Genomic DNA, 21300 nt, shown 5'->3' on the forward strand with positions numbered 1-21300 from the left:
TAGAATCCTCGGCCTCATGATGAAGGGTAGGAGAATCTATGCCTTCAAAACCAGATTAAAAAATCGGTCACCATCCTCCATCACTGTGTCTTGGGTAAGATGCGGTAACAAAGGACCAGGAAAGGAGGGCAATCATGTTCAGCTATTTTCTTCCATTGGTTATGGACCCTCTTCACTTCCTCCCTTCACACAAAACAAGGGTACTCCATGGGGCATCTATGCCCAAGGTACGCAAGACAAAAGATGAGGCTCCATGTCAAGGAGGCTCATGGTTTCACAAAGGTCTCTCTCGGTAACAGGACAAACATGCATTACACTCAATCCTCACCCTCATGATGGAGGGCAGGAGAATCTATGCCTTCAAAATCAGATTAAAAAAGGGGTCGCCTTCCTCCATTACTGCGTTCTGTTTAAGACGCAATAACAAAGGACCAGGAAAGGAGAGCGATCATGTTCAGGTATTATCTTCCACTGGCTATGGACCCTCTTCCATTCCTCCCTATACACATAACAAGGGTACTCCAATGAGCATCTATGCCCAAGGAGGCTCATGGTCTCACAAGGGTCTCTCTCGGTACCAGGACAAATATGCATTACACTCGCTTGTTTTACACTCATTCTGTATCAGAAAAAAAAAAGATTAATCAAGCAAAATTGGAGGTCAGTAACAAGACACACGATTGCTTCAGTGATCAGAAGTGTTTGACCAGCCACAAGCAACATCATAACGACCTAATTGGTACAAAGGACTTTCCCCCAAAAGTAACCCAATTAAATGACAGTTTGTATCAGCATAGGAACAATCACAAATTAATTAGCAGTTTAAAGGGGAGAAATGCAGAATAACTGACCAGGATAAATTAAAAACAAGAATCTTTTGGTATATCTGTATAATTGCATGATTGTGAACTTTTGATCTGCCCTAAAATATCCAAATACAGTACAGAATATGATTTCGGAAATAAATATCAGTATTGGCTATTTCTATACAGTTGCTGCCTGCCGAAACATATATCACTCAACAGCGCTGTCTTCAAGAAAACAGAATTCCAAAAATACAAAAAGAAAAAAATGGAAGCACAATTTCTTCTTTAAAACATGTGAAATGGTAAAATAATGTTAGTATGTACTGTATTCACATTGCTAACAATTCTGCCAACGAATTTCTTCAAATGCACCCACATCATTACACAGTGATGCTCACCAGTGTAAAATACTAGATAGCACCAAATGTATGCAACATACAGAACAAGTTTAGGCACAGTCACGTTCACCTAGCATCATTAGAGTGCCCCTGAAACACTTTACACGAGAATAAAAAAAATTGAGCAACTGACAGTGCTGCTCAGCACTGCAAACTCAACAAATTTGGTTTTCAATATTTTTACCAAGGCTTGTCTTCAAAACTTACCAATCTCTTGGCATCCAGTATTAGATACCATTGTCAAATATAATAACCATCTTCCCGGATTACGTAATTTTTTTTCTATGGAATTTTTAATACAGTAAAAAGAAATAAGAATCTTTATTCATTGAGGAGTTGGTAATGGACTCGAGGCGCAATAATAGAAAGAAAATAAATGCCTACGTAAGCCATATAAATTTTTTGCCACACTTGGCAACATTGAATTACCATACTCATAAATAACACACCCAAAATTTCTTGCACTTAAAAAACTATCATTCAGGAACAAGTTCACAGCCACTTTGTCTTTGAAAATAAAATTTGAGGTCTCATGACTTCATATTACCTGTACATTCTCAAATGTACAGTTCCTCATTTTTAATTTCAAACATGAATTATACTTGTTGGATGCTGAATCTAAACATTTGTACGAGCTTATAAACTGAAGGTTTCAGTTTCATTAACTTAAATTCCAATAAACTTCATATTCCTTAAATTGGCAATCAAATTAAAAACAAAAACCTGAGATAGAGAATAGAGATTAGAAAATACTTGGCTGTATAACCTAGACTCGTCAGACTTTTCAAACAAGTTAAACTAGGAGAGCACAGCTGGTACATTCCACTTCTTAAAAATCAGGCTAAGCCAAAGTAATCAAATTTCATAACTGAACTATGCGAACAAAAATTAATTATTTTCACAATACCACTGTATAGTTACATGAATTATACATCTGAATAATATTTGCATTACTCTTAAAAACTTGCTGCGACGACAACATAAATCTGACCCAAAGAAGACTTCGATTTGTCAACTTTTATTATAGTCTTCAGATTATTTACACATACAGTAAGAGACAATTATCTTACAAGAAATGTCTAGTACTGTACTTCATCCAGAACTTCCTTGCATAAAATGTTTCCTAAAAATAGATAAATTATCTTTAGGATAGGATTATACATACGAGTTACTATGTATTTTGGTTGCAGTAAGCAAGCCCTTGGCACTTATAATTTGATATATTGAATGATGGACTGACAGACTAATTGAGAATTGGGAGGGAGTATGAGGAGTCCGACACTCTTGCCCTTATGGAGTTCCAGACAAATGGCCATTATGGAATAAATTATGTACGGTACCATACTTAAGTGATGCATTGCGATATGCCTTTCAACACTATATGGTACGGAATAACCAACTTCCAAAATCTGAAACCAAATGTTGCTGGTTTAATATTCAATAAAAATCAATGACAATTTCTAAGATGAAAAAATTAAAAGCGAATTGTACGACGATATTTTTTTCTTTCAACCTCATGAACGCTACAGGAATAGCCCATGCTTTCAGTCTGTTCGATACATAGCAATTTCACTTCAAATTCAAGTCACCGATATGGCACACTTTCTAGATATATTGCAGTCAGTACTGCCCTATATCCTACAGTAGTTAATATATTGAATGCTTGACACCACATCACGCAGTTCACTTTAGATAGTACGTACAGTGCTCCCAACAGTCGGTGGGGATACAACGTGCATGGGATAGCAGTCACAGTGACTTAACATGTACGGCCAAGTGTTTCATTAGCAATGGCGTTCCCTGTCAGGTACTTGTTGTGCTCGCAGTTGCTCGCGAAAGATATTCCTCGCGTTCCTTTTGGTCGTAGTACCACAAAGTGATGGCATATCTACTGAGAAAGAGTGAGAAAAAAAGAAAGCTAAAATCAATTGCAGGTTTCAAAAATATTTTCAAAACAAAGATCATGAAATTTTGACAAAATAATATGACTTGAACAAGTTTGTCTAAGAAAACAAAAATCAAACATTAACATTTTGAATGTTAAGAACTAAATAGACAATTAGCTTGCTATTTCCACCATCTTAACAACTTAAATACCCACCTTGTTACATTAGCTGGCAATACTTCATGAGGGTTCCGTCTATCCGACCAAAAGAAGAGCATGCGATCAAAAAGTGGTTCAATCTCTGCTACCTGGCTGTTACCTTCAGGATATATACGCAACACGCCACCACCCTGAAAAAGAAGTTACAAATTTAGTAAAATATGGATTATCACAGATACTAAATATAAACTTACAAACTACAAAATGCCTTGATTAAGATCTGTATTATCTTGTTTACTATGGGAAATCACTTTATAACATTTAATTTATTCTGTTCACCCTAAGCTATAAAAACTGGAATTTCAACAACTACCCGTAAGTATTCTGGTTTTCTCTCAATACAGCAACTGATGGAACTTGCAAAAAAAAAACGGTCAAATGGCAAAAATGTTTTGTAAGAATAAAATAAAGTAATGAATTTTAAAGCTGAAGAAAATTCAGAGTACAAAACAGAGCCGCTAGATTAATAAAAGGACTACACAATAGGGAAAGTTACCCCTGCACTAATTAAATTACACTGGCTGCCGGTAAAAGCGAGATTTAAATACAAGCTACTCTTACTAACGTTCTAGATACTGAGCCAAAATATCTAAAAGAATGCATCTGAACAAACTAGAACTAGAAACAAATGTTAACATAAGACACATGAGTGACAAACATAGGCTATCTGAACCAAGAACAAATAGTAAATTTGGTGAAAGGGCTTTTAGCTACTGTGCGCCTAGACATTATAACAAACTGCCAACTGAAATGAAGGACCTAAAGGGAGCAATTGAATTTAAGAAGAAACTAAAGACATTACTTTTCACAAGATCATATGATTTGGAAGATGCTACAATCAAAGAATTGTATAAGTTATAATGAAAATGTTTCGTTAGATGATTGATATGGACCCGCCCGAGAAGTAGTTCACTCGACTTCAGTGGAGGGTTGGATTTAAACCCAAAACAAGTAAGTAAACAAGTAACAAACAAGGAAAACTACTCGGACAAAATGGCTCCATTCCAATAGATCTGGATAAGATTGCATCCCTTGAGCAAAAGCCAAGTCAATAGCGAACTTTGCTGGCAATTCAAAGTCATCAATCTTGGTTGACATATAATGAATGCTAAGTTTAAATCCCAAATAAACAAGAGTCCTCTCTATATGAAAGATATATAAAACAGGGTTTCTTGGAATGTCTGGATAAATTATTAAAAAAAAAAACACTAAAATTAAATATAGATACACTACTAAAGTTAGATGCTCTAAAATTTTTATTCTAAAAACATTGCATACAAATTCTTGGCATTAGAAAATCCTTGCGATGAACTAAAATCTCGACAACATTAATTCTGTTGGTGAATTGCCATGAACTATTTAGTTAAATGTCAATTCACCTAAAGACGAATGTGCAAGAACACCACTTTCTCCACAATCACCGAGAAATTGCTTCCACAATCCCTTCGAATTTCTTTTCAGCATAAAACCCACATAGTTGTCAGTCGCAGTAATGGTAATTTATGTATGAAATACTAATACAGTACTGGTTTATATAACAAATGTTGATTGATTATTAATATTGTCATTGACATACATTTTCATGAGTTGAAACCCTTTGTAATGCGATATTCCACCTACAGCAAAATGCTTTGCTCTACGTCTGGCCGAAAAAAAAGGAAACAAAAAAAACCCTTTGGCTTATATATTTCCTGGACCGCATTTTCATAAATGCAAATGTTAGAACGTATAGTGACTTAATTTATGGTCAAGAATAATATATATATATATATATATTTATATATATATATATATATATATATATATATATATATTTATATATATATATATATATATATATATATATATATATATATATATATATATATATATATATATATATATATATATTAATAACTGAAGGGAGACAAGCAATCTAGTGACTGTTTATTTACCTCAACCGATTTAAGTTTACTATTCCTCAAAAACAAATATGTGCTTACTTATATTCATAGGTTAATACACAATGAAAGTTACAGAGGAGGCACTATTTAGAATTAAGTCTTGTCTCCTGGCGTACGTGACAAGGGCGGTCGCCCCTCAACGAGCATTATAGTGGGCCCCTCAACGAGCATTATAGTGGGCCCCTCAGTGAGCATTAGGTGGGGGGGAAAGGGCCACCAACGGCGCATAACGGAAGCACACTAACCACAGGTAGTGGGTTGATAAATTTACAGGGATATTAATTGCCCCCACGGCATACAAATAAATTAAATAATCTAATAAAATACGGAATTCTAATAAAACTTATCTTTAGTATTTATGAATAAAACGAACAGTTCATTGTGACAATGTTGCCTTCAATGTTTATTTTTGTTTTGGAAAGCAAATCTAAAGAGCCATTTCCTTTACATACGCGACTGAACTCCATTTTCGGCTGTCAAAAAGTCAAGTATGTTTCCAGAAGTACGATTTAATTTATTATTTTAAATAGTTTTCACTATATAATGAGATGTTTCAGTACAGTAATCAAAATATGCATATCACTATCCATGTAAACTTCGTTACCCAACACCGGCCGAATCATGAAAAAAAAAAAAAAAAAATAAATGCAGAATATATATTTTGCTGGCAAACTTTTTGCAAGATAATACTTTTATTTTAAATCCACCTGCAACTGATGTCTGTCCTTTACTAAAATATAAATTCTACTTTCGACAAAATAGTAGATAATAGTTTTACATTTACATTATGCTGATTATTATTATTATCATAATTATTAATTGCTAAGCTACAACCCTAGTTAGAAAATCAGAATGCTATAAGACCAGGGGCTCCAATAGGGAAAATAGCTCAGTGAGAAAAGGAAACAAGGAAAAAATAAATATTGTACTACTTTCACTTGTTCAAGCTTTACATTAATAATTCACCTATCCTTAACCGTGGGGTTTGGTAATTTCAAGTTTAAAACCCAAAATCAATAGAAACTCAATTTCATAAAACTCCATCATGAAAACAGAATAAACTGTTTAGTCTATGATTGTGACTTTACAACATTGGAATTTGTATTAGGTACATTACAAAATGAATGTAAACATTAAAATACAAAAATGAAAAAAAAAGTCCATACCATAGATAAAAGGGAAGATAAGCAAAGTTAATTACTAATGAAAAAAATCACTGTAGATTTTGGAGCAAGAAATGTTGCAGACCTTTAAGCATTGCATACAGAGTGTAATACACATTATGCAATAATATTCCACAGTGAAAACCTTTATTTAAGACTCCTAATTCAATATCTCACAACTATGACAAGTCCCTAAAACTTCTAACACCCTTCATTACAGGGTTTACATCATGAGATTGCAGAGAGAGAGAGAGAGAGAGAGAGAGAGAGAGAGAGAGACTATTCCTCATTATACCTTACTATGCATTTACAAAGACCAAAATTACATTCACAAATTTACACTGGTTTCAGCTTATTTCTTCCGCACATATTAATCTCTAAAATACTATGATCTAAGGACATAGTTAATGTCTTTCTTTTCCCCTAAAGAATAAAAAGTTTTTAATACCTCAAGAAAATCTATTAATTACTTTATTAGAAAAAAAAAAGTGGCTAAGGAACATTAAGATCACAATGCTATAAGAGATGAAAACTATGATCGGAACTCTACAGGTATAGGATTTTTTTTACGAATAATCAAAGATACAACAAACATTGAAGCATCACAAAAAAGAACATGAGAGAGATTTATAGGATAATAAACTGGATAACATACAAAAGTTGTGAGTAAATAACTGCAGTATAATTTTAACGTACATCTTGTAAAAGGCAAAATTTTGAACGAAAAGATATAGAACATCATTACTTGGAATAAATCAAAATTACAAGTAATGAAAGGTATTATTACTTGGAATAAATAAAAATTACGAGAAATGAAAGGTATTACTTAGAATAAATCAAAATTACAAGTAATGAAAGGTATTATTACTTGGAATAAATAAAAATTACGAGAAATTAAATGTATTACACACTTGAAATAAATCAAAATTACGAGTAATGAAAGGTATTACTTGAAATAAATCAAAATTACAAGTAATGAAAGGTATTACTTGAAATAAATCAAAATTATGAGTAATGAAAGGTATTACTTGGAATAAATCAAAATTACGAGTAATGAAAGATATTACTTGGAATAAATCAAAATTACGAGTAATTTAAGGTATTACTTGGAATAAATCAAAAGTATTATTGTACTTGGAATAAATCAAAAGTATTATTGTACTTGGAATAAATCAAAAGTATTATTGTACTTGGAATAAATCAAAAGTATTATTGTACTTGGAATAAATCAAAAGTATTATTGTACTTGGAATAAATCAAAATTATGAGTAATGAAAGGTATTACTTGGAATAAATCAAAATTACGAGTAACGAAAAATATTACTTGGAATAAACCAAAATTACAAGTAATGAAAGGCATTACTTGGAATAAATCAAAATTACGAGCAACGAAAAGTATTACTTGGAATAAATCAAAATTACGAATACAGTATTCCATGTTGAGATTTTAAAAGGATGCAATAAGGATGTTTAGGTTTTAACTTTATAGGAGATATGGCATTGGGAAGCCACTCGGCAACCAACATGCAACGAAGGGGAAAATCAGCAATTCCACTATAGAGGAAATCATTAGATGGAAGAACCTGGGTAGAAACAGTGGTACTGTATATGCTTAACTTCAACAGTAAAACCTTACATAAGTAAAGATGTAACAAATACTTACTTCTGGTGTCCAATCTTTGTTGACATAGTAGATAGCTGTGATACATCGGCCATCCCCATCTGGGTTGTCGACATGCTTAACATATCTAGACCCTTGACCAGGATAACAAGCTACCATTGCCTGTAATGCCACAGAATTTACTTTAGTACCCACTAAGGAAATCAGAAATTACATAAATATGAGTATTACAATATCAAGAAGGGTCAAAGCCACAATTAGTTTTAAAGTTTCTCTTAATTTTCAAAAATACTTCAACTTGCGTTTAACTTACTCTTGATCTCCAGGTGATTGTGTATTTAGCAAGTTGACCAGCATCTTGATGGTGGTTGGCCTTAGCAATTATGCTATCAACTGCTGAAACTAGCCGCCTGATGTTTACACAATGTGGTTCATTACCAGTAACCCAAGTGATTTTATCACCCCTGATGATACCGCGCGCTTGGTCCTGAACACTTGGTGATACAACCTGACCATCTTCAAACAGGCCACGGTCACGAAGGGCTTCTACCTCTTGTAAAATTGGTTGGGCTTTATCAAGACCTGAAAACAAAATAAAAAATATATATGTAACGCATGAAAACAAATTTACTACTGACAATTTCTGTAACCCAGTGTTTATTTCAACTGGAAATAAGAGCAACCATGAAATTTGTAAACTTAACCATATCAAAACTAATGACTATAAAAAAATCAACACAATTCTCCCCAATACTAGACAATAAAAATTATTTACATATATAGGTCATATTAGAAGAGCATGAAGATGAAACCAATATTATCTGGTTCATTTCAATTAAAAATTGTAATAGTAATTATACTTCATGCTACTTTTTTCTTTCAATTGTTTAGCGTATGGTTGTACTGTATATTGCAATTATACAGTTCTGTACATTGTTTCAGGAATGCTCACTTGAAACACTGACTACCTTATTCTAAACTTACTATATATTGCTTGAGGTTATACATGAGCACACTATTCGATCTTGTTTCTCTATTGTTTTTTTCTTTAGTTTATTTATGAAAAATTTACTTTAATGCTACTGTTCTTAAGATTTTATTTGAATTTTTAATTATTTCCCTTATAGTTTATTTATTTCCTTTCCTCATTGGGCTATTTTTCCCTGTTAGAGCCCTTGGGGTTATACCATCCTGCTTTTCCAACTAGGGTTGTAGCTTGGCAAGTAGTAATATTAAATCACTAGAGTATTCTAACTTGATCCTGAAATTTCACTGTGATTCACCTGTACATAAATCAATGATTTCTCTATTCTAAGTAGGTGAAGTTATAAAACTTGGAATATTAAAAATTTTGAATGTTCACCTAGGAGAAAAAAAAAATTTAAATTTTGATTTTAATTAATATCTAATTAAATTGTATATATATATATATATATATATATATATATATATATATATATATATATATATATATATATATATATATATATATATATATATATATATATATATATTTGTACTTTCAAGATTCTTCAATAATGCACATTGGTTTTGTAAAGAATCTGCTAATTCAGGTTTACCTAGCACTAATAGTCTTGTGACTGAACAAGGTCATTAAGTTACCATCATTCTTAAAACTGTTGATAGCCACACAATATTCTAAATAATGTACAAAATATAGTTCAGTAACAAAGTAAACCAACAAATATATAAGATAACATATTCCACACTATGTTTAAGAAATGTAATACTGAAAAATCTTTATTTTGACTTCATTAGACTACCAAAATACCCAACTATACTTCTTTTCTTCTTCTTTGTCTGCATCTTTTCCCACTGTTAAAATACCCAGCTATACATTGGTGTTTTATTATCACTAACAGTAGGGCATACCTATTTTTATCATTTAACCTAAGGCCTACAAACTCCCAAACCTTTGTTTTAATAACTACCTTCTCAAATTTTGTATAAAGCAAATGACTAGTTTTTTTTTCTTGTTTTTTTCAATATGACTAACCAATGGTCAAAAGAAAAAATACCACAATTGTTATTACTCTATAAGCTACAACCCTAGTTAGAAGGACAATATAAGCCCAAGGGCTCCAACAGGGAAATTAGCTCAGTGAGGAAAGGAAACAAACTTGAAGTAATGAAAAAATTAAAATAAAATATTTTAAGAACAATAACATTAAAATGTATCTTTCATATATACATTATAAAAACTTCAAAAAACCTTTAAAGGAAACCTTCAGATTATATATCTATAAAATTACTGTACTATAAAGGGAAGTATCCCCCATTACCTTATCATTTACAAAAAGAACCATTCTCTAAAACAAGATCTTTAAAAAAACTTGACAGCAGCAAAACCTAAAATTACATTACTCGGTTCTTTGGAAATTTCCAACCCTTAACCCCCAAGGGTTTATTTTTTCCCCAGCACATTTTGAAGTATATATTTTTTTAATTGATTTAACAGCCTTAATTTTTGTCATAGAGAGGTCAGGTTGGTCTCATTCTCTTGGAAAATGCCTGGATTTTCACAAAAAAATATTAAAAATATGAAAGAAAAAATATTTTATAGCATTTTTTTGCAAGGACGTACTAGTACGTCCATGGGGGTAAAGGGATGAGTTTTGTGAAACGTACCAGTACGTCCTTTGGGGGTAAAAGGGTTAAAAATGTTGGGACATAAATTTTTTTTTTTACACATTTATTTAAGAAACCTGTAAAGACACCTGTGAGGTTATGCAAGACTAAGTCATCACTAAAATTCCAAAGGTTGATAAAAGAACCTCCAACATGCACAACCTTTGGGTCTCAAGGTTCTGATTGAACATACGACCACATATACAGTACAGAATACATAATATCAGATATTTCAGAACTGACAAAAAAGAGTACTGTTAATAATAGTGATTAAACCCCCAAAATAAAAAACCACGGTTCTTTTTAGTACTGTTACATTTTCTGAACTAACATAAGCTTGGGAGTCACAAGAACGGAGAATGGAGGAAAAAAATTATAATTAATTGAAATACGTATTAATAATTAATTATGCTTCTTAAGAAACAGAGTTGCTGTGAGCAGGCCATCTCTGTCGGGACTTTCTCAGATTAGGAATACTACACTATATGTCAATTGTTATATATTTACAAATTCTCGTAGAATAGATATGACAATAAAGTATCTTTAATGTATATTCTTGTTCTGTCTAATCAATATGTATGCAACGAAGAAATATTTGCACGTCTTCCCTTCATAACGAAACCCATTAACTGTGTGCAAAGGTTGGGGGAAGGGGATATATATCGTCTGCATCAGTCCTCATAGGAAAGTAGAATTAACTTTTGTTTTTACACGACAACAAAGCGATTCCAAAAGTTGCATGGAAGAATTTCTATTGTTAAGAGCATTAAACGCAAGATGGTGTATATAGAAATTCCTAGATATGTTAATGCAAGGAGATATTTTACATATTTACAATGAGATCTGACAACTAAAGTATAAAATAAGATTCAAGGGGACTTTTCAATTATACCATCCTAATGTCCAGAAGAACCTTTTCAAAATATCCAGGGCCCAAACCTACACTATGTATCACCTCACATAACAGACATGAACTTTTAGACTAATGACACAACTTGGGTGCCGTATTTATCAAATTAATTATTATCTTTATCATAAAATAAAAATACTTACCTAAAAAGTTATCGACAACACAGACACCATATCTGTTGAGGTCCCGCATCACAATTGCCGAGATGTCCGTTAACCATGTGGGACCAAAACCGCTTTCCTCCAACGACTGCGAGTCAGGACACACTTGAACCAGAGAGGACGTACTTCCCCTATGATGCGAGTGATGATGGTAACTGTCAAAATCAGTTCCGGAATCAAAAGAGGGCGAGAGGTCGACGTCGTTGAGCGAAGTCCTGCGTCCACTTCCAAAGGCGGAATCGGTGCCCTGGAAATGCATCGGGTGATCACTGGAGGGTGTCTGTGACCCGACTAATACATAAGGATCCACCCCAATGGCGTGTGGTGGCACAGGATGTCTTGCAAACCCACCAATCATACTCCTACCATTAGCACCCAATCCTACACCATTAACCCCCGTCACCCCGCGCCGATTTATTCTCTCTCTCTCTTTGCAGAAGGCCTTATGCTGCCTGTAATGTTCCCTCTGATGTGCAACACTGCAATACCACACAGCTTTACACCGGTTGCACATCTTGAGGTCGTCGAGTGTATTACACAAACTACAAAAAGGGACACCCGACGGTGGATTCATCTTCATGGAGGCATTTAAACGTTCGAGGATTTCGTAATCGTCGACCCTAAACCTACAAACGCCTGATCTGGAGACAGCTGTCATCAGGCCGACAGCTATAGGACGTCCCTAAGTGTAGCTGTTTACCCTCGGCTGTTTTTGGTTTGGCCCATTCTCAGACAGCAGTGAACATCCAGGTTTTAATATTCTCTCAGAGCAAGATTTGGTTGGGTTTTCGAGTACTCCATTTGATATCCGCGATAATTACGATATTTAAATCGAGACTAGATTCTTCAGGGAATAAGTAACCCTTAGATAAACTGCCAAAAGGGCTCGTATGTGGTGTCGACAAGAGCTGACCATCATCGACAAGCCTATACACTCAATTCCCAATCACGACCTGGCTCTGGGTATGCACAGCGTAATGTCACGGGAAGTAACGTTGTCTAAAACTTAAACGAACTGTTCATATCACCATTAACACCGAAATAGTACTGTGGGTAAAACGACACAAGGCAGAGGATTAGCTATAAAACGTTGGCGAGAGAAGAGAGAACCCACTGTCACACATACACTGTCTTCCACCTTCCCACTATTATTGATAGAGGGAATTGAAGTGGCAGGCAGAGAGCCTCACCCAGGGTTGCCAGATTATTTCGACTGGATTGTCGTACATGAGCCTTGAATTGTCGTTTTTCAACCAAAACTATCGTACACAGTTTTGATATAATTATTAAGGAGTTATATGACTGACTTATTTCAAAATATTTTAGTATAATTGTTTAGTTAAACTTCATATGTATATACCTAAGGTATGTATCGTACATCGTACTGGTACTAAATAAATCGTACATGTATGATAATTATCGTACGATGGCACCCCTGGCCTCACCCTCCGTGCGGCACACTCAACATTGTTGCCAGATACCCGTTTTCAGACACAGTCTTCCTTACATTCATCTCTTCACATTCAAAAAATTCCTTTATAAACGCATATTATTCATTACTATGAGGATTACTATATCACCTCTTCCTGAAATGATTCTGAAACATTTCTGGGGTGTATGAATTTATATAAAATTTACTTAAAATTGAAAAAATATCAAAGAAATTTCAGAGTTGATCACCGTGCGTTATGTCCAAATTTAATTTCAAGCCAGTTGTTTTCGTAAATAATAACCCCATAATCAGATAAACAATTATCTACTGGTGATAATTTTAAAATGTACAACTCAGCATTAGTAAATAATTTTTATCTATATAATTCCATGACAATATACAATGCTCAGTGCATCAACACTTTAAGGGGTGATAAAATTTTGAATAGATCAAAAAAGTTTATTAGCAATAAATAAAAAAAGATAATTGACTTTTTATTTAGTTGAAATTAAAGATTAAAATAAAGAAGGGACCTGCATAAGTTTTACACGATTACTGCTACTAATTAAGAATTTTAATACACCACATATAAGACCCCTGGGTACATTGCATAGTAAATTTTACCTACCACTAATGGACACAGACTCATAAGGATACTTTAATTCATCTCTTCTACTTTTGTCATAATATGCCAAAAAAGTTACATGAACAGAAAACATAAAAAAGTGTCGATATAGCAAATTTGCTGTGAGTTGCGGAAGCCTTAAGGTTTTTCGCGGACATGGAACAACTGGCTCAGCTGTTACCCCACTACCTGTGCTGCAAGAAGGGTCTTGTTGCCATCATAGATAATTCAGGAAATACGATGATCTTTTGACGATTATAGTTTTAAATACATAATTGTTCCCATCATAATTTTTTGGGGGGAAACAGAGTACAGTACACCTATTAACTGGCGCAGATTGATAATTGATTAACAATTGAAGAACTATATAATATAATTTGTAAAGGAAAATTGTGGCTCATTGTCCGCTTTTCAGAGGCACTTAAATTTTTTTCTTTAATTGCAATTACATGCACTCGAGTAAGTCAAAGAAAAAAAAATACTTATTTCAGAAGAGATCTTTAATCAGTCAGTATTTTTTTACGATCTTTAGAAATAAAACGTGAAATGGGTGAGATGGAGCAAGGAATAAGTGTATTGCGCGAATTAAGACTATTCTCAAACGAATGAACAAAGACAGAAGCTCCCCTTTTCTTTTAAAATTAAAACCTATTGCTTTACAAGTCATGCCTTGACATTCTCTTAATCGTTATGACTGCTTGTACTAATGCAAAACCTATTAACGTCCATAATCAGATTATGCGCGTATGAACCCATTAGAAAAGTGATAATAGGAAGGATTCTGAAATTTTGGATTTACTATCCACAAATACGAATTTAAAATTTTTTATATTTTTTCTTCGATTGTTGGAGACTTCCGTGGTTGGTTAATATACTCAAACGTTTAAAGCATCGAAATTCCATTTACAAGTTTTAGATTCTATAAATAATTTTCTCCATTTAAAACGAAAAAAAAAGTTTCTATAACTCACTCTAAGCAATGCAATTTGGTGCAAGGCAAAAACGGGATTTTTGGATGATTCTTGCTTTTCAATCAACATACAGACATTGAAATCATACTCATTCATGATTAGGTGTTTTGTGCTGCATCCGTGGCACAAGCTAGTGCTTTAAACACAAGTTACATTTATAACAAAGAATGAAATTTGAAACCATGAGAAACACTTGAAGATGGCCACTACATTTCAGTAAGAAAGCTATCATTTACAAAAGGCTTAAATTTTATTCTAGTGAATAAATAAAAAAGCTAAATCATATTTTTTTTTTTTCATTTATATCAAACAAAAAGAAAATACAGAAACTAAATAAAACTGTTGAAGAAATACACAAAAGAACACGCGCCGTTACAAAGAATAATATTTTATTACTACTGATGTAGCTACTTCTGCCAACTCCAGTCCGGGAGCACTCTATTTTAGTGTACAGTACTGTAGGTACTGTCGATAAAACATTTTTTATTTTAATTGTTCATTACTTTTGTTTATTTATTTCTTTGGTTCCTTTCCTCACTGGGCTATTTTTCCCTTGACCTTAAAATATCCTATTACAACTAGTGATGTAGCTTAAATAATAATAATAATAATAATAATAATAATAATAATAATAATAATAATAATAATAATTAATAATAATAATAATAAATAAATAAATAAAATTTGAAAAGGTGAAATTGAAGCTACGGGACTCCCATCGAATTAAAAAAAATAACTATATAAGAGAAAATGTCAATAAAAAAGTAAATGAAACAACGAAAGCAGTGGACGAAATGAAAATGAAAGGTGAAGTAAATGGAGAATTGTATGACTGCCATTGGATGGAATAAAAAACTCTGAAGAGATTAGAGGAGCATATGATCGAACTGATATTCAAGCTTATGATGAAGGGAGAAAAAAAAAGTTCTGAAGAAAGGCAGTCGATAAAATAATCCCTAAAATTAAGAATATAAGAAAAAAGAATTAGCAATTTAAAATCTATGAAAAGCATATTGGCTAAGAAGTGTAAATTGATATCAGAAAAATTATATATCAAATATAAGATAAAATTGATAAACTAAATGTATGGCATGAATTAGAAATATCAGGGTGCTATTTTCCCTGTTGCAGCCTCTGGGCTTATAGCATCCTGCTTTTTCAACTAAGGTTGTAGCTTTGCAAGTAATAATAATAATAATAATAATAATAATAATAATAATAATAATAATAATAATAATAATAATAATAATAATAATAATAATAATACAAAGGGAACGGATTAGATATAGACAGGAGAAAAGGGCTATTTATCACGAGCACAGTAAGATGTGTGTGAGAAACTACATGAGAGAGAGAGAGAGAGAGAGAGAGAGAGAGAGAGAGAGAGAGAGAGAGAGAGAGAGAGAGAGAGAGAGAGAGAGAGAGAGAGAGCAAACAAAATCCCTTACACATTGACGTCACGACTTTGTTGTTTTTAACTCGAGCCTCGATTCATCAATCCTCCGAACTTTCTCCATGAATAGTCTCTTACTAATTTTAGCCCCCAGTTTGTTTACCTAGCATATGCTGACGTCACGCAGCTCCTAAATAAATGCTTAACAGCTGGTCCATGATGCTCTAGCCCAAGAACGCTCAGCTGAACGAAGGAGATACAAAGTTCAAGTTGATAAAACTATTTTTAGATTGAGACCATTAACATTTCCTGGGTTGTTCGAAGAATGCTTTCAAGCTGTACGAATTTCTTTTACCCGATGAAGTAATCTTGGTGTACTGATGATATGGAAAAAATAATAAAGATATTGTACCTATTCTTTGAGACTTCTGTTTCATCTATTTCCAATATCACGAATATTTTGTGAGAACAAAGTTAAAGTTTAAAACTAACTTTTTCATGACTAAGTACACCAGGATAACTGGATTCGTATGTCATGTTTATCAATATATGTGGCAACAGTTAAGATAACAAAAACATTTTTTCTTCACTCAAGGGGTTATGTATTGCACTGTAATTGTTCAGTGGTTACTTTCCACTTGGTAAAGGTAGAAGAGTGACTTTAGTTATGATAAGCTAATCTTTTAGGAGGAGGACACTACAAAATTAAACTATTGTTCTCTAGTCTTGGGAAGTGCCATAACCTCTATATTATGGTCTTCCACTACCTTGGATTAGAGTTCTCTTGCTTGAGGTTACCCTCAGGCGCTCTATTCCTTGATTCCTTATTTCCTTTCCTCACTGGGCATTTTTCCCTGTTGGAGCTATTGGGCTTACAACATCCTGAGTTTACAACTAAGGCTTTAGCTTAGCTAATAATAATAATAATAATAATAATAATAATAATAATAAGGATACTTTGTAAAGAATAAGCCAATCTATTCGGTATATGTAGGGAAAGGAAAATGATCCGTAACCAGAGAATGATCCAATGTACTACTATGTGGCCAGTCAAAAGGAACCAATAATTCTCTGGCGGTAGTATATCAACGGGTGGCTGATACCTTGCCAGCCTGCTACCTATCAGAATATTACAAGTGTACAGCAGAAAAAGGAAACCTATTTAAAAATTAGGACTCTTCAACCTTCTTGTGGTCCTGACAACGCTGGGACTAGGTAGCACATAATTCAGCAAGATATTTTTAAAGCACTGTAGGTTCTAGAGCTCCCAGATATTCGGCCCCTAAACTATATAAGCAGTCCCACTAGACACCCGAAAGACTGAAGGTATTAAGACTTATTATTATCATTATTACTTGCTATGCTACAACCCTAGTTGGAAAAGCAGGATGCTATAAGCCCAAGGGCTCCAATAGGGAAAATAGCCCAGTGAGGAAAGAAAATAAGGAAAAAACTAGAAAAGAAGTTTAAGAACAATAATAACTAAAATAAATTTTTCATTTATAAACCATTAAAATTTGAAAATAACAAGAGGATAAAAACTAAAACAACAAGTGGAAGAGAAACAAGATAGAAAAGTGTACTGGAGTGTACCCTCAAACAAGAGATCTCAAAGTGGAAGTGCGTCAATAATGTGGATTTGACATAAGAGCAATATACGGTGTGAAACACCGAATCCCCTGGAATGTATACGATAAAATGAATTACGAAAGGTCTTGAGTAGAGTTCCCCTGCAGTATAGGACCAGAAAAGCACGCCCTTAAAGTGAAGCAAGGCAGGCGTACGTGCATTTCGACGCGGAGTGCCAGCCAGGGAGAAATACCTTCAGTATTTTGCCCTTATCTGCTCGTGTAATAACAACGTAAGACTAAAATTAACGCGTAGGTCGGGGCCGAAGGAGGTGCCTCACGTACACCGATATGCTTGAACGAAGAGGGTGGAGAAAAGAAGAGCCCGGAGAAGTCGAGACGCCAGACCTCTTGATGATCAAATATTTCGAGGGCTAACCTATCGTATCTTTTATAGTTGAGGTCGGGCGCCGGAGACACCGAGTAAATGTTACACACTGGTGTGATGCATTTCTTTTCGTTTAAAGGGAGAGAATCTTCCCTATATAATAATGAACAATTGTCTGGCTATATAATATAATATAATATATATAATACACATATATATATATATATATATATATATATATATATATATATATACATATATATATATATATATATATATATATATATATATATATTACATATAACACACACACACACATACATTATGTATATATATATATATATATATACTGTATATATATACATATACAGTATATATATATATATACTGTATATATATACATATACAGTATATATATATATATATAATACTGTATATGTATACATATACAGTAATATATATATATATATATACAGATAGATAGATATATAAACAAATTTATATATATATATACTTCATATATATATATATACACACACACACACACATATATATATATATATATACGGTCCACGGCTCTACTCTGAAAGAGGGAATAGTCATACTCTTGTGAGGGTTGCACGTGCATATCTAAATATTTAGCCGTTATTTTTGACAATTCGCGGTACACTAGTAAATGGAGATTTTTCAATAAATCCATTTGCAAGTTTATAATAAACAGTAAATAATTAAAGAAATTGATACCTGTATTACAAATTTCTCTTTATAGTATCGACAACTTCCATCCCCCCCCCCCCTTTCCCATTGTTTTCAACCATACTACATGATTGCATAGTTTCGTTGAGAGTCACCGGCAAAAAAAATATCTACAATTCTTCTTCTCTCAAGGGGTTAACTACTGCACTGTAATTGTTCAGTGGCCACTTTCCTCTTGGTAAGAGTAGAAGAGACTCTTTAGCTATGGTAAGCAGCTCTTCTGGGAGAAGGACACTCCGATATCAAATCATTGTTCTCTATAATCTTGGGCAGTGCCATAATAATACCATGGTCTTTCAATGTGAGATTAGAGTTCTCTTGCTTGAGGGGTACACTCGGGCACACTATTCTATATTATTTCTCCTTCCTCTTGTTTTATTTAGTTTTTATAGTTAATATAGGAAATATTTAATCTAATGTTGTTACTGTTCTTAAAATATTTTATATTTCCTTATTTCCTTTCCTCGCTGGGCTATTTTCCCTGTTGGGGCCCCTGGGTTTATAGCACCATGCTTTTCTAACTAGGGTTATAGTTTAGTAAGTAAGTAAGTAATAATAATAATAATAATATTAATAATAATAATAATAATAATAATAATAATAATAATAATAATAATAAAAAATAATAATAAATGTTTAAACCTATATTAACACATAGGTCATATTTATAGCACCGATACAAAGATCAGACGCAATGAAACCATCTTTGACTTTCAATAGTAGTCGGAGAAACTACAAACAGATTTTTATTAGACATTCATAAATCCTTAGATAAATGAACACAAAACTAGGTCAAGAAAAGTCTCAAAATTCCTACTGAAATTATGTTTCAAAATTCCTACTAAAATTGTTTCAAAATTCCTACTAAAATTGTTTCAAAATTCCTACTGAAATTAAGTTTCAAAATTCCTACTGAAATCAAGTTTCATAATTCTACTGAAATCAAGGCTCGAAATTCTGCTGCAATGAAATTTCGAAATTCCTACTGAAACTCAGTCTCGAAATTCCTACTGAAACTGTCTAGAAATTCCTACTGAAATTAGGTCTCAAAATTCCTACTGAAATCAAATCTAGAAAATCCTGCTAAATTAGGTCTCCAAATTCCTGCTAAAATTAGGTTTTGAAATTCATGCTAATATCGTCTCAAAATTCCTACTGACATTAATCTCAAAAATTCCAATTAGTTAAAACGAAAAATTGTAACATGCAAATGAGCATGCAAGCAGCATTAATAACAACAGAAGGATGACTCCAATACCCAAATGAATCACATTTTCTTCCTCCCCCTATTACCTCTCTCCTAAAACCTCGCTCCGACTAATAATCTCCCGATTAATCGCTGTGGTCAAACACCGAGGGAAGCACGTAGGCACCCCGTCATGCAAAGGTCCAGAGTAATGTATACAGTACATACAAACGTGCTTTGAATGGGCTCCCGGTATGCGAAGGATGACCCCTAGGGCCAGACGCGACCACGGGGTGGGAAGAGGCACTCGACGAAATGAGGGAGGAGGGGGGGATTCAGAAGAGATACTCGAGAGTTTTGATTGAGGAAGGTCGCTGAGAACGAGGACTTTCCTCGGGCGTTTTTTTTTTTTTTTTTTTTTTTAAAGGTTCGAAGGGGTATGATTTTATATGTTTTTCATATTTAATTCATTGGTTTGCTTGAGAGAGAGAGAGAGAGAGAGAGAGAGAGAGAGAGAGAGGAGCATGCTAGGGGTACAATTATTTTATAATTAATGAGAGAGAGAGAGAGAGAGAGAGAGAGAGAGAGGAGCATGCTAGGGGTACAATTATTTTATAATTAATGAGAGAGGAGAGAGAGAGGAGAGAGAGAGAGAGAGAGGAGCATGCTAGGGGTTCAATTTTTTTATAATTAATGAGAGAGAGAGAGAGAGAGAGAGAGAGAGAGAGGAGCATGCTAGGGGTGGTACAATTTTTTTATAATTAATGAGAGAGAGAGAGAGAGAGAGAGAGAGAGAGAGGAGCATGCTAGGGGTACAATTTTTTTATAATTAATGAGAGAGAGAGAGAGAGAGAGAGAGAGAGAGAGAAGAGCATGCAAGGGGTACAATTTTTTTATAATTAATGTGAGAGAGAGAGAGAGAGAGAGAGGAGAGAGAGAGAGAGTCAAAAGCTTTTATTTTGGGGAAAGGTCATTTTGCAGTGGTGAACTAAAGTGACTCTTGTCATCTAAACATATTACCCGAGTTCTCGTAAATATATAATTAACTTTCTTAGAAATCAAATTACATCAAGACGTTAAGAACAAAATCGTGGTACAGGGAATTGGCTATGGAACGTGAATATTTATTCCTAGAGATAAAATATAATATGTATATAATGAAGAGAAATTATAAAGATAATTAAAGAATTTGAGTATTTGGAAGAATATCATGTTGAGATCAAATG

General features: G+C 33.4%; 1 protein-coding gene across 2 annotated transcripts; it reads right to left on the reverse strand.

The window, feature by feature from the left end:
- Positions 1-873: 873 nt before the first annotated feature.
- Positions 874-12923, reverse strand: LOC137658203 (egl nine homolog 1-like). Of its 2 annotated transcripts, none has more exons than XM_068392892.1 (5): positions 11738-12923; positions 8349-8617; positions 8078-8197; positions 3306-3439; positions 874-3092 (listed from the first exon to the last, which is right to left on the reverse strand). In XM_068392892.1, the coding sequence occupies exons 1-5, from the start codon at positions 12411-12413 to the stop codon at positions 3008-3010; spliced, it is 1284 nt and encodes a 427-aa protein (XP_068248993.1). In that variant the 5' UTR covers positions 12414-12923; the 3' UTR covers positions 874-3007. The 2 variants fall into 2 exon arrangements, with proteins under 2 accessions (XP_068248993.1, XP_068248985.1); XM_068392884.1 differs by having other exon boundaries at positions 874-3095; positions 11738-12921.
- Positions 12924-21300: the final 8377 nt, after the last annotated feature.

Source organism: Palaemon carinicauda, chromosome 1 (assembly GCF_036898095.1).
Source record: "Palaemon carinicauda isolate YSFRI2023 chromosome 1, ASM3689809v2, whole genome shotgun sequence".
In the NCBI taxonomy this organism is placed as follows: domain Eukaryota; kingdom Metazoa; phylum Arthropoda; class Malacostraca; order Decapoda; family Palaemonidae; genus Palaemon; species Palaemon carinicauda.

Excerpts from the sequence above, each read along its gene's own strand:
- LOC137658203 (XM_068392884.1), bottom strand. The coding sequence starts at position 12,413 with ATGACAGCTGTCTCCAGATCAGGCGTTTGTAGGTTTAGGGTCGACGAT. Across the intron at positions 8,618-11,737 it reads TGTTGTCGATAACTTTTTAG|GTCTTGATAAAGCCCAACCA; the intron begins GTAAGTATTTTT and ends TTTTGTTTTCAG. Across the intron at positions 3,440-8,077 it reads ACAAAGATTGGACACCAGAA|GGTGGTGGCGTGTTGCGTAT; the intron begins GTAAGTATTTGT and ends CTTCTTTTTCAG.